General features: G+C 43.0%; 1 protein-coding gene and 1 long non-coding RNA gene across 2 annotated transcripts in view; one reads left to right on the forward strand and one right to left on the reverse strand.

Annotated features, from left to right (window-relative positions):
• Positions 1-14500, reverse strand: part of LOC138649157 (uncharacterized) — a 197375-nt gene that overhangs the window by 99818 nt on the left and 83057 nt on the right. The window lies entirely within an intron of this gene.
• LOC138649155 (mucin-2-like) overlaps positions 1-14500 on the forward strand; it is a 134053-nt gene that overhangs the window by 66198 nt on the left and 53355 nt on the right. The window contains exons 23-29 of the mRNA XM_069739322.1: positions 1011-1250; positions 1995-2151; positions 2859-2990; positions 3184-3331; positions 5681-5721; positions 10574-10654; positions 13519-14010. Coding sequence (XP_069595423.1) covers positions 1011-1250; positions 1995-2151; positions 2859-2990; positions 3184-3331; positions 5681-5721; positions 10574-10654; positions 13519-14010 — 1291 coding nt within the window. The remainder of the gene's footprint in view (positions 1-1010; positions 1251-1994; positions 2152-2858; positions 2991-3183; positions 3332-5680; positions 5722-10573; positions 10655-13518; positions 14011-14500) is intronic.

Consider the following 14500-nt stretch of genomic DNA (forward strand, 5'->3'; position numbering starts at 1 on the left):
TTATTTGCAAAGTGAAGAAACAATTACTTTTTAACAAGGCTTTCCAAAAACTATCAATTTTGGGGGGGAATTCAGCAACAAGAAGTTTGCTGTTTTGAAAATGAAAAATATGTGGTTTTATAAGGAGTCATTAAACACTGTAATTATCCATCTCAACTTTCTAATATTTTACCTGTGCAGGGTAGGGTCCCCAGAAGCAATACAGTTTAGCTAAAGAACACGATGGACAGGTAGGAAATGTGTTGATGTCTATTGCCAATGGCAATGGCAGCAACAGCACAGTATAAAATGTTGATTGACAGGCAGGAGATGTCCTGTTCTGTTGGTCTTCATCTAGCAACCCCGACAGCAGTACAATATAGATATAGGATACCATGGACAGACAGGAAATGTGGGGTTGACTATTGCCAGTAGCAGTGGCAACAGTATGAACAGTATAATATACAACATGATGGACAGGAACGAGGTGTGCAGCTGTGTAGGGGAACTGGCGGCAGCAGAACAGTATAGAACATAATGGCCTATCTAACCATTGTTATCAATCATAGGTGAATGAAGGTCCTCACTGATCCATGCCCAAATCATTCTGACAATTTTCTAAACATGTAGAGGACAATCTGCACGGCTTGGTTTTTTGGATTACTACTATTAACCCATTCACTGATCTACCCATCAGATATATATTCCATAAACTCCTAAGCCACTTTCCACCATTAGGTACATTACCATGAATACTATACTAACCGGGACTTTACCATGAATACTATACTAACCCATAAAGACATGTGATGTAAGTATAATGGAAAAGGTAGAGGGGGAGTTTACCATCAACTGCGCCAATCCATTTCTAATGGGATGGTATAATATGGTTTGTTGTTAAGAGAAGGTTAAATAATGTGACATGTCTAATCATCTAATGAAAATGTCAATTTTAACGATTTCTTTAAAATAACCTCAGATATTTCATTCTTAGTTTCAAAGTTTCATCTGATTCTTTTCCTTTTCTCAAGGGAAAACTTTGTGGTTTATGTGGCAACTTTGATGAGAATTCACAAAATGATTTTAAGACCAGACACATGATACAAGTTGTGGATGTTTTGGAATTTGGAAACAGCTGGAAAGTGGATCCCTCCTGTCCTGATGCTACTGATGTACTCAACCCCTGTAGTCAGAACCCACATCGTCGTTCTTGGGCCGAGAAACAATGTGGCTTAATCAAAAGCCATGTTTTCACACCGTGTCATTGTAAGGTACAAAGCCTAGATGAACAAGTAGCAGATGTGTAATATTAGTTTAATTGTGATTATTGTTGTTTACAAATGTACGATACATATTCGTTTTATACAAAGCCAGGATGTTACGCAGGCAGAGTAGGCAGCTGACTAGGACGCCACAGAAAGGGGCACAAATTCTTTTACATTTTTTTTATACATCCTCTTTCTCAAATGACGACAGATTACAAAGTGAGCATATACTCTGTAGTAAGTAAATCGTAATAGTACATGTAAATAACATAGGGTACTTAGTTAACAGTATTTGATTATACTAGTCTCAATAAAGTATAATAATAGTATCAATACAGCATAAAAGCCATCCCATCACAACAAGGTGAGCCCAATGGGGACAGTGCTATCCTGTCTCTAGTAGTAAAACCTCACCTTGTGTCAGCCGACCTCAATGTAGACAAGGGCAGAACAAGAGATGGGCCCGGCTGTTCGTACACATGCTCATGAGCAACTATATAGGTGAAATGTCTAGCTCAAAATGTGGTTGGGGGGCACACCCCTGTTTTACGGAGTACAAAAAACTATAACAAAATGCCATAGAATTGATGAGTGGAGAACAATGCAGCTAATAACAGTGGGCTACAATATATAAATAGATATAATTAATTTCTGACATAGGAAAAAATGGCTATATAGCTATTGTTTATTGTTTTTCAGTCGGGGTGTACTGTACATCCAGATGAAGTAAGAACTTTACCTATTTTTTAGGTTGATCCTAAGCCATTTTACGAGGCCTGTGTAAATGATGCCTGCTCATGTGACACTGGCGGAGACTGCGAATGCTTCTGTACTGCAGTTGCTGCGTATGCTCAGGAGTGTACAAAAGCCGAAGCCTGCGTCTACTGGAGGACACCAGACATATGCCGTAAGTCCACTAATATCTACGTCATCTATGATGTCATACAGTGTCTACAAGGGAAGTTTAAAGGAAAACTTTGGAAAAAATATATAAAATGTTTTATGTCAAGGTTCTAAAAGGGAAGGTGCATAAAAAAAGAGAAAAAGAGCATCAGTATAGTTAAAGTCTGCCTTCCGACAGCATGTCCACTATACCTCGATTGACAGGTGACATGTCAATTCTTAGTTGATTGCAGCCATGTTTACACAGGTTTAATAATAATAATTGGCAATCAGAGATCTTGAATAGGGATAAGCGGACCTGTGGAAGTTCCGGTTCGGGTTTATTCCAAAGTTCAGTTCGGGTAGCAGAACTGTACCAGAACTTAAACCAGAGCCTGAAACCTATTGAAAACAATAAGGCCCCAACTTTGGAAAATTCTCTCTATCTTCACAACAGACTTCACCAGGGAAAAGTCCGCGTTCGGGGTCTGTCACCGGTCAGTAACAGTCCGGTACGAACGCCAAACTTTTAAGTTCAGGTCCGCTCATCCCTAATCTTGAATCTTTGCTCCTAAAAAGTGTCATAAAGTTTTATCGAGTTTTCTTTTTTTAACTTTGGTTACAAAATCTAATAATTTACATATAAATAGAACTTTACTTATAGATATCACCGAAATACAACATGTTACTTCAGCAAGAGCTCAATAAATAGATGTATTTATTATATTATAGCCATATTTTGTGACTACTACAACCCTACGGATGAATGTGAGTGGCATTATCACCCATGTGGCAATCACAATATACAAACCTGCCGCTCCATTAACAATGTCTACACTAATGTCACCATTACTTATCTGGAAGGTAAGTCACCCAGAGCAATAATAATACAAATAATAATAATAATAATCTAGATTCCATATTTCATTAAAGCTATAACATAAGACATTTGTGCTGAACATTTTTATGATTATGTTATACATATTTTCCATTTCTTTTTATACCCACATGATGAATTACATTTTTCTATTTGACATGTGCATGTTTGTGATTTCAGGCTGCTACCCAACTTGTCCAAAGAACAGGCCTATTTTTGATGAAACAAACAAGAAATGTGTGACCAGGAAAGAATGTGGCTGCTATAGTAATAATGTTCATTACAAAAATGCAGAAGAAGTTCCTCAATATAAGGAATGTTACGAATGGTAAGAAATTTGACTTTTACCAGGCTGTTGGTAATTAGGGTTCATGAGAAATAATCTTATTTTTAATTTATTAATTTTGCATGGTGGGTACTAATTACTAGACTGGGTATAAAATTAAACTAAAATTCAAACGGCGCTGCGGGAGGAATAGAGAGAGGCAGACATACAGAAAAAAATATATTTATAATTGTTAGCGGTTAGGTAAATATACTGGGATCTGTGCTGTGCAATGAAGCAATTTGTGCACTGCTCTGTAGCTTGAATGGACTTGTCTCATTAGAGGTTGGATAAATATGATTGTGCAGTAGAACAATGTATGCTCTGCAATGGAGATGTGATAAACCAGTGTCACTGATGTAAAGCAGTGAAATGGGCGCTGTCAATAGTAATAGGCAACGTCACAGATCCCCAGATCGTTAATCTGTTTGTTAGGATTGTGACAGTGTCATGCCGCTGCTGCTCCCCACGCCCTGTCATGCTTACCTGTCCTCGTCGTCCCGGTGCGGCTCCTCTGCTGCAGTGTCTTCACTCCAGTGCTCGCTCCCGACTTCTGCTGCTCGTCGGGTGCGCGCGCACGCCGCGTTCAGTTCTGCGCGTGTGCACCTCTAGTTCCCCTGCTGGCGCTCCTTCCCGTCCTCTCCATCATCCTGGAGGGTTGTAACCCGGAAGTGGTCTCCGCGCTGGTATGTAAACCATTTCCTGCCGCCCCTCTGTGCCTGATGTTCATTTGTGCTATCAAGTGCTTCTGGCCGCCCATGGTCTCTGTGCGTTCCTTGCCCTCTGACCTTGGGTCTCTTCTTTTCTCTGCAGTTCTGTGCCTGTTTCCTGTATCCCTGCCGTGTTTCCATCAGTTCCCATTTCTCTGCAGTACCTTGCCGGCTCCTGTGACTCTGCCTTGCTCCTGACAGTCCCCCTGTCTCTATAGTATTCCTGCCAGTTCCTGTGTTACTGTAGTGTCTCTGCTAGTCCCTTCGTCTCTGTAGTATCTTGTCAGTCCCTGTGTCTCTGCCTTGTTCCCGTCGGTCCCTGTTAGGCTGCAGTGTTCCCTCCTGGCTTTTGTCTCAGTCATACCTGCCAGTTCTGTGTATCTGCAGTTCCAACCTATCCTGTGTTCCTGCCGCCATCGCCAGCCCATTATCTTCCCCTTTTTCCATCTTGATCCTCCAGCTTCTGTGGCGATAGTCTCTCGCAAGCCTGCCCCTCTCCCTGTATAGGGGGCGGTCCATCTGGTCAGCTCGCCCGTGAGGGGATCATCGTCACGGTCCAGAGGGTTCACTTTTCGTTTTTATCTACGAATCATCACAGACAGTATGGAAGTCAATGGACAAGTGTGAATTGATTCCTCTAACCTGGTGTGAGACATCCTATGAAGTCCTCAGGAATCTTTAGCCCCTCTAGGGGAAAAAGGAGATGAATGGCTTGTATAAATGTGCTTCCTGCCCGGCGTATACAGGTTGGTTAAAAATGCTGCCCCCGCCGATGGTGTGCGTTGAAGATGGTGATCACTGCCGGTTTAACTCAGCGGTGAGTGATGTCACACACAAGTATCCAGCAACAGCCAGCGAATCACTCACCACTGAATGCATGGTTTATAAGTGTCCTCACACTGGCATGTTAGGCAAGGCATGTCAATCTCCACAATTGGAAATGTTATCCTGTATAACATAGGTTGCAGAAAGATTCCTTCAAAAAATAATGCCCCACGTGTCTCTAGGTTGTATATGGTATTATAACCGAGTTTCATTAATTTCAATGGTGCTGAACTGAGATATCAGAAAGAAGCCATGGGCATATCAGCCAAATAGTCCAGCCCTTCGAGAGTCACCTTCCCTCTTTTACCAGTGTAACTATGTATATCTGACAAGCAAAGCGAAATGCAACTGGACCAATCTGCCAATCCTTTATTTGTTCCTTAGAATATGAAAATATTCATGTCTGGTCAATTCAAGAGTTTAGCCAATGATTTTAAAGTGACCTAGTTGGCTTGTAAAATCACAACTGATTTGGTAAAAAATACACTTTTGTATTAATATCAAATTGTACTTGCTCTTTCAAGAAATCACCTAAGAAAAATGCATATGCTGGGTTTTGGCAAGAGCAGACCCTGCGCGGGCGGTACCTGACACAGGAAGTGAAAGAGATAACCCCTTTGCCAGACTCAACCATCTGTGATTCACTGCTACTTGGATCAGAGATCTATCTGAGCAATAAATGAACACATCAAAATGATTCAAATGTGTATTAAGAACAGCTAAAATATTACAAAGTATTGATTTACGTATTAAATCTTTTTCTGATATTTATAATAAAAGAGTCATACACGACAATAACTGTTTCCTCTTATTTTAGTGTCTGCTCTTCCAATGGAAACATTGACTGTAAAAAGCAAGGTATGTTTTACATGAATTGCTGAAAAAAAGGGAAATCAATTCATAGATATAATTTTGCTTTAATCGTCATCATTGATAGAATCTAAAGACAATCTACAATAAACTGATCCACACACTGAACGCCAAACCTAAAAACCTCATTCAGATGTTAGTTTTTTCTCGTATGTAAAACAAGACCATTTTTCATCAGTGTGCTGGATTAGATTTTTTGCAGTGTTTGGTCAGTTTTAATTGTTTTTTACATCAGTGATTTTCTTGTGTGCCCCCCAAACAAAAAAATGCAAAGCTTCTCCTACCCATTACACTGTTAGGGCTTGTTTTCACTTGCGAGGAACACGTCCGTGTCTCGCATGTGGAAACAAAACTCTGGTGCCGGCACTCCGGAGCGGAGCGTGCGGCTCCATGTGTTGCTATGTGTCCGCACGCTCCGCTCCACAGTGCCGGCGCCAGAGCTTCATTTACACATGCGAGACACGGACGTGTTCCTCGCAAGTGAAAACAAGCCCTTAAAAGCTGATTGCATCCAGTGTTTGTAATTTTCGTGGACCTATGGGTGATTTTGATTCGGACCAAAAATGGATATGTCTCAGTGACTGCAAAAAGCACGGAAGCAGCACAATAGATGCTAATGGGTATGTGTAATATTTATTAAAAACATGGATAGAATGGACAACTGGATGAGGTCCAATCGAGTGGCACACAACTGAGAGATTGAAAGATAGAGATGATGTATCTGCCACTCAGATCCTAGTTATATCACATTGTATATTCTTCCTGGAATATACTAGTTATTTTGTACTAAAATGTGGCAGTATTATATTTTAGTATAAACCCAGAATACACATCAGATTAAAGTTGGCCATAAGGCAGAACCGACTGACCATCTTTTGTCTAGCGGAGCTCCATTAAATCCTTTTGTTCCTCTTGGGAATATGCCATTTCCAGATGCCAAGGTTTTGTGTGCATAGGAGAGTCAAGAGAGATACAGTGGCATGTAAAAGTTTGGACATCCCTGGTCAAAATGATTGTTATTGTGAACAGTTAAGCAACTTGGAGTTGAAATGATGTCTAAATGTGCTAAAGATAAAGATAATACATTCACCGTACTTTGTATTTAATTACAAAAAGGAAAATGGGCTGATATAAAACTTTGGGCAGCTTTGGAGAATTGTGTACTCAGATAACTTTGACCAAGGTTTCAGACCTTAATTAGCCTGTTAGGGTTATGGCTTGTTCACTATCATCATTAGGAAAGGCCATGTGAGGCAAATTTCCAAGCTTTATAAAAACCCAGCCTCCTCTAGCCTTGTGCCAAAAACAGCAGCCATGGGTTCTTCTAAGCAGCTGCTTAGAACTCTGAAAATGAAAATGGTGGAGGCCCACAAAGCAGGAGAAAGTGATAAGAAGATAGCAAAGCATTTTCAAGTTGCCCTTTCCTCAATTCAAAGTGTAATTAAGAAATGGCAGTTAACAGGAACAGTGGAGGTCAAGATAAGGTAAAGAAGACCAAGCAAAATTTCAGTGAGAGCTGCTCATAAGATTGCTAGACAAGCAAATCAGGACCCCCGCTTGACTTCAAAAGACCTTCAGACAGATTTAACAGATTCTGGGGTTTATGGTGTATTGCTCTACTGTTCAGAAACACCTGCACAAATATGGCCTTAGTGGAAAAGTCATCAGAAGAAAACCTCTCCTGCATCCTCACCAGAATTATGCACAAGAACATCTAAACAAGTCTGATGCATTTTGGAAACAAGTCCTGTGGATCGATGTGGTAAAATTGAACTTTTTAGATATGAAATGAATGTGTGGAGAAAAAAGGGCACAGAATTTCATGGGGGTGGATCAATCATCGTTTGTTGCTGTGTTGTAGCCAATGGCACAGGAACATTTTCTGGGTAGATGAAAGAATGGATTCAATGAAATTTCAACAAATTCTTGATGTAAACATAACACCATCTGTAAAAAAGCTGAAGTTGAAAAGAGGATGGCTTCTACAAATGGATAATGATCCTGATTTCTAAACACATCAAAATCCACAATAGACTACCTCAAAAGGCACAAGCTGAATGATTTACAATGGCCCTCACAGTCCCCTGATCTGAACATCATTGAAAATCTGTGGCTAGAACTCAAAAGAGCAGTGCATTCAAGACGACCCTGGAATCTCACAGAACTGGAAGAATCTTCCAAGGAAGAATGGACTCTTGGCTGACAAAAAGTGATTACAAGCTGTGAAACCTTCAAAAGTGGGTGCTACTAGTTGCTAACCATGCAGGGTACTCAAACTTTAGCATCGGCCCATTTTCCTTTCTGTAATTTTTTAAATGCAAGAAAATTACAATATATATATATATATATATATATATATATATATATTTGCTTACAATACAAAGTAAATATGTCAATTTTAACTTCAGCGCTTTGATCATTTCATCTTCAACTTGCTTAACTTTTCACAATAATAATTTTGACTAGAAGTGCTCAAACTTTTACATGCCACTGTATTTATCAACTGCACGAGCCGGCAGCTCAGCTGTATGGGCACCTTTAGGTTATACTTTACTTAAAAGAGGCAACATAGTGTCACTCTACATAGTAACAAGACCGCCCCCCCCATTTAAAACAGTGTCCTCAAAAAATAAAATAAATACATCACTGCAGTAACAATATCCCTTAATTAGCCCCTATGGTAATAATAATATCCCCCATCCTGGCCCCGTGTATCTCATTCCCAGCTCCAGCCATATGTTCTCCCATCCTGCCCTCATTAGTTTCCATCCTGCCCCATATGATCTCCCCATCCTGCCCCATCAGTCTCCATCATATCCATCCTGCACGATCTGTCTCCAATCCTGCCCCATGTCTTTCATTCTGCCCCATGTCTCCAATCATGCCCCATATCTACCTTCTGCCCATATCTCCAGTCCTGCCCCCAGTGTGTCCAGTATCTCTGCCCCCAGTGTCCAGCATCTCTGCCTCCAGTGTCCAGCATCTCTGTCCCCAGTGTCCAGCATCTCTGCCCCCAGTGTCCAGCATCTCTGCCCCCAGTGTCCAGCATCTGTGCCCCAGTGTCCAGCATCTCTGCCCCCAATGTCCAGCATCTATGCCCCCAGTGTCCAGCATCTCTGCCCCCACTGTCCAGCATCTATGCCCCCAGTGTCCAGCATCTATGCCCCCAGTGTCCAGCATCTCTGTCCCCAGTGTCCAGCATCTCTGTCCCCAGTGTCCAGCGTCTCTGTCCCTAGTGTCCAGCGTCTCTGCCCCCAGTGTCCAGCATCTCTGTCCCCAGTGTCCAGCATCTCTGCCCCCAGTGTCCAGCATCTCTGCCCCCAGTGTCCAGCATCTCTGCCCCCAGTGTCCAGCATCTGTGCCCCAGTGTCCAGCATCTCTGTCCCCAGTGTCCAGCATATCTGCCCCCAGTGTCCAGCATCTCTGTCCCCAGTGTCCGGCATCTCTGCCCCCAGTGTCCAGCATCTCTGCCCCCGTGTCCAGCATCCTGCCCCCAGTGTGTCCAGCATCCTGCCCCCAGTGTGTCCAGCATATTGCTCCCAGTGTGTCCAGCATATTGCCCCAGTGTGTCCAGCATATTGCCCCAGTGTGTCCAGCATATTGTCCCAGTGTGTCTAGCAACCTGCCCCAGTGTGTCCAGCATATTGCCCCCAGTGTGTCCAGCAATGTGCCCCAGTGTCTCCAGCATATTGCCCCCAGTGTGTCCAGCAATCTGCCCCAGTGTGTCCAGCATCCTGCCCCCAGTGAGTCCAGCATATTGCCCCCAGTGTCTCCAGCATATTGCCCCCAGTGTGTCCAGCAATCTGTCCAAGTGTGTCCAGCATCCTGCCCCCAATGTGTCCAGCATTCTGCCCCAGTGTGTCCAGCATTCTGCCCCCAGTGTCTCCGGCATATTACCCCCAGTGTCTCCAGCATATTGCCCCAGTGTCTCCAGCATATTGCCCACAGTGTCTCCAGCATATTGCCCCAGTGTCTCCAGCATATTGCCCCCAGTGTCTCCAGCATATTGCCCCCAGTGTCTCCAGCATATTGCCCCCAGTGTCTCCAGCATATTGCCCCCAATGTGTCCAGCATTCTGCCCCAGTGTGTCCAGCATATTGCCCCCAGCTTGTCCAGCATTTCTGCCCCCAGCTTGTCCAGTATTCTGCCCCGGGATCGCAGCTATCAAAAAAAAAAAAAAAAAACAGAAAAAAAACCACGAGTTCTTACTTACCTAGCCGCGCTCCTGCGGCGGCCGGCGAGCAAAGCTTCCTCCCTCCACTCAGGTGAAGCGCGCACTTGCCAGCGGCTGACAATGACGTCAGACACCGGCGACATGCGCGCTGCGTCACATGTCAGCTGTCAGCCTCTGATTGGCTGGCGGCTGTTAACTATTGACGTGTGGGCCCGCACCTGGACGTCAATAGCCTTACTGCCGCAGTGCCTGTAGGGGGGGGGGGCTCGGTGAGCAAATGAGACAGGGCCCGATGCGGGCCCCCTCTGCCCATGGGCCCATACGCCAGTCAGGGCAGTAATGCCCTGATGGCGGCCGAGGTCAATCTGAGCGGTTGCCCAGGGTCCCCCCACACCACTGGGCCCTGGGCTACCGCCCAAATTGACCTCATTATAATCTGCCACTGTTCTTGTTTCTACTATTGTTGATCAAAGATTTTAGAACCAAGAGAATTATCAGATATTTCCATGGTTGTATCTTGATGTTGGGTCACAAAAATATATGAAATTGGTGAGAGAAAACAACATATCAAAAGAGAAATCTCTGTTCAAAATATGTAATAAGTTACTTCTTTACGTTACTTGGCTCCATTAATTTTTTTAATTTTATCTGTTTATTTTTGTGTAGAAATCTCTTCCTGTTCCAGTACGTCATCCATCACCACTACCTCCATTACTCCTACCGTCTCTCCAACTGCAGACACGGAGGGTAAAATTGCTACAGCTTGTTCTTACATTAATTTGTGCAATGTTTATAATGTTCATAAAAAGAAATTGTCTTTATTAGAGACCTATTAACTCATGATCATTAGTATATAAATGTTATACTAATAGATCCAAAAATGGGGAAAGGGCTAAAAACAAAAATTTCCTAACTGTTCTTGCTCCCATGACCTTTCAAAGTAACCAAAATCAATAGCAACCGTGTTATAAGGAATCATTACCCAAGGAGTATTGTTTCTCCTTGCGGAGATCGACATGCTAAGCATGCCGAGATGAGGAGACTTAAAGCCGTGTAATATGTGATTTTAGTTTATGAGTATACTGCATGTCCTATGATTACAATTTGGGGGCTATGTGTAAATAAAATGATGCCTAATACTCATAATTCTTTGTCAGCTCCCTGCAAGTTGCAATCAGGCATCCCTAGAAAAGGGTACTTATTGTACTTTAATGTTCCTCTTTCCATTTGGAGGCATTTCATTAGAAGTAATGGTGCATTATTTCTAAAAATTATTTAGAAAAAAATTAAAAATACCTTCATAGTATGGTAATATGTGTAGTCACTAGTGATAAGCGAGCATGCTCGAGTACTAATTGAGCATTTCAGTGTGCACGAAAAATATGCTTGAATCGACGTGGCTGCGTGTCTCGTGGCTGTTCGACAGCTGCAACACATGCAGGGATTGTCTAAGAAACAGGCAATCCACGCATGTGATGCGGTTGTCGAATAGCCATGAGACATGCAGCCACGTTGATTTGAGCATATTTTTCAAGCATGCCGGAAACACTTGATTAAGAAACCTTATCCAACCAAGCTCGCTCATCATTTGTAGTCACCTTATAGCTTGGCAAAGCGGAGATTATCACGATGTGCAGGCTGCGCTCATGGAAAGATGAGATCCGGAGAGTATTTGCAAGGTTTTTAATTCATACCTTCTATATTTACCGAATAGCAGTAATTTATTGGCCTGTTTACACAATGATGTGCACTGAACAGAGTTGTAATAGATCATTCAGTGCGCATAGTCTATTATTGTTTTCGACAGCAAGATATTTGTTTACACAGGATTTCGAGCTGGTAAGAACAATGATCATTTGTGAAGAACAAAAGATCATTTTACCCGACAAGCGAGCGTTTTGCTCATTCAAGTGATCGGCCTGTTTACACTGCAAAGTTGTTGTGAAATAAACATTCCTAGTAACACTTGTCCATGGTTATATTGCAGTATAAATGGAACTTAACATTCTTTTTACTGATGAGCTTTGATCATATGAAACCTTGTCCCAGGAGAGGGTACATGTTAACACGTCTTCACTTCCCGGTGTTACTTACCAGCTCACACCAACAAGTACATATGTGTAATTATAATAAGAGCATCTCATTCAGTGTCTCCCACTTGTACACATTACCTCCTCATCCCACCCCCTCTCTGTTGGAGTTCCCCAAGGCTCTGTTCTAGGACCCCTACTCTTCTCAATCTATAGACTTGGCTTTGGACAACTCATAAAGTCCCATGGATTCCAGGACCACCTCTATGCTGATGACACTCAGATCTACCTCTCTGGCCCAGACGTCACCGCTCTGCTGTCCAGAATCCCAGAGTGCCTATCAGCCATATCCTCCTCCTTCTCCTCTTGCTTCCTCAAACTCAATGTGGACAAATCTGAACTCATCATCTTTCCTCCATCCCATAGATCTTCCTTACCTGAGCTATCTATCTATCGCAATCAATGACATCATGCTTTCCCCCGTACCAGAAGTCCGCTGCCTCGGAGTAACCTTCGACTCTGCCCTGTCCTTCAAACCGCACATCCAAGCTCTTTCCACCTCCTGTCGCCTCCAGCTCAAAAATATCTCCAGAATCCGTCCTTTCCTCAGCCATCAATCTACTAAAATGCTTGTGCATGCCCTCATCATCTCCCGCCTTGACTTCTGCAACATCCTTTTCTACGGCCTCCCTGCTAACACCCTTGAACCTCTCCAGTCCATCCTTAACTCTGCTGCCCGACTAATTTATCTCTCTCCTCGCTACTCCTCTGCTTCCCCCCTCTGCAAATCTCTTCACTGGCTCCCATTCCCTCAGCATATCCAGTTCAAATTACTAATACTGACCTACAAAGCCATCCACAACCTGTCTCCTCCATATATCTCTGAACTAATCTCCTGATATCTTCCCTCACGTGATCTGCGGTCCTCCCAAGACCTCCTTCTCCCCTCCACACTTATTCGCTCCTCATCCAATCGCCTCCAAGACTTCTCCTGAATATCCCCTATCCTCTGGAATTCTTTGCCCCCAGCACGTCCGACTATCAACCACATTCGGATCCTTCAGACGGAACCTGAGAACCCATCTCTTCAGGTAAGCCTACAGCCTGCACTGACCCCGCTGCCTCCTCACCACTACTGAAGCTACTGCCTCACCAACACCGGAGCTCCTGCAACCCTCAACCTACTGTCTTCTTCCCCACCATCCTGTAGAATGTAAGCCTGCAAGGGCAGGGTCCTTGCCCCTCTGTATCAGTCTGACATTGTTCGTTTGCTTACTGTAAGTGATATCTGTAACTTGTGTGTAACCTCTTCTCATGTACAGCACCATGGAATCAATGGTGCTATATAAATAATAATAATAATAATCTCAGAAGGTGGCTATGATACCATTGGTTTCATGACATTTACCTGTGTTAATTGCACTCATCACTTACAAACATGTCGAAGGACACTATGCCGTATTTTATATCAGTATCCACAATTTATAACTGAATATACATTTTCATTACGTTCTTTGCAGTTGTGTTTAGTATTTCACTTAGAAATAATATACTTTTTCTGTTTCTCTTTTCCTCTTGCAGCACAAAATTGTACACCGGCCTGTTCATGGTCGGAATGGATTAGTGCGAGTTACCCTAAATATGAAAATGAAGGAGATGATGAAACATACCACAATATCAGACAGGCTGGATTTGATATTTGTGAGAGACCGTTACACATTTCCTGCAGAGCAGAACATTGGCCAGACAAAGCACTACATGAGCTTGGCCAGAAGGTAACATGCGATGTCTCCAATGGCCTCATCTGTAATAACAAGGAGCAGAACTACATTCCTTTGTGCCACAACTATGAGGTACAAGTCTACTGCTGTAGACTGCCCGAAATGTGCGTCCATACAACCCCACAAATCTCAAAACTTACACCCAGCACCCCTATTATCACCACCGTCACCAGTTCTGGGACCAACACAACCACAAGAAGGACAAAGACCACAAAGTTCCAAGAAGCAAGTTCTCATTCTTCTCGCTCCACTCCTGTCACATCTACACGTGTCACCACTTCCCCAACTACAAGTAAGTGAAGGAAGAGGTCTACAATAAATCTCACAGGAGACAAGTTAATTTTTACATCAATCGTGAGGTGGCATGACGAATAATAGTTCCAGTAAGATGAGGTCTCACGTTCACACCTTCACTTTCAAGTGTTCCTCACCAGCTCAGACCAGCAAGGGCAAAAGTCTACAGTATATATCTTATGTGGCTGCATTAGTGCAATTGGTCTCATGCCTCTTGCTACTACGTGGCACAAATCTGTTCTTGACTCTGTTCTGAAGAACTTGGTTATGGAAAGGGTTTTGATGGGAAAAAATCTATCAAGTCTCTTTGTTATATGTGGCAAAACACAGCACTATGATAAGGTTTATTTGTGTGCGTCACTGACCGTCGGAGAGAATTAATTGCTTAAGTTAGAACAGTAATCAGTTTGATTTTCCACCTGTTACTTTCCATCTGCTTTTAAACTACATTTCCCAACTTGTAAAAGCATCTCAACAGGAAAACTGTA

Source organism: Ranitomeya imitator, chromosome 9 (genome assembly GCF_032444005.1).
Source record: "Ranitomeya imitator isolate aRanImi1 chromosome 9, aRanImi1.pri, whole genome shotgun sequence".
NCBI classification, from domain to species: domain Eukaryota; kingdom Metazoa; phylum Chordata; class Amphibia; order Anura; family Dendrobatidae; genus Ranitomeya; species Ranitomeya imitator.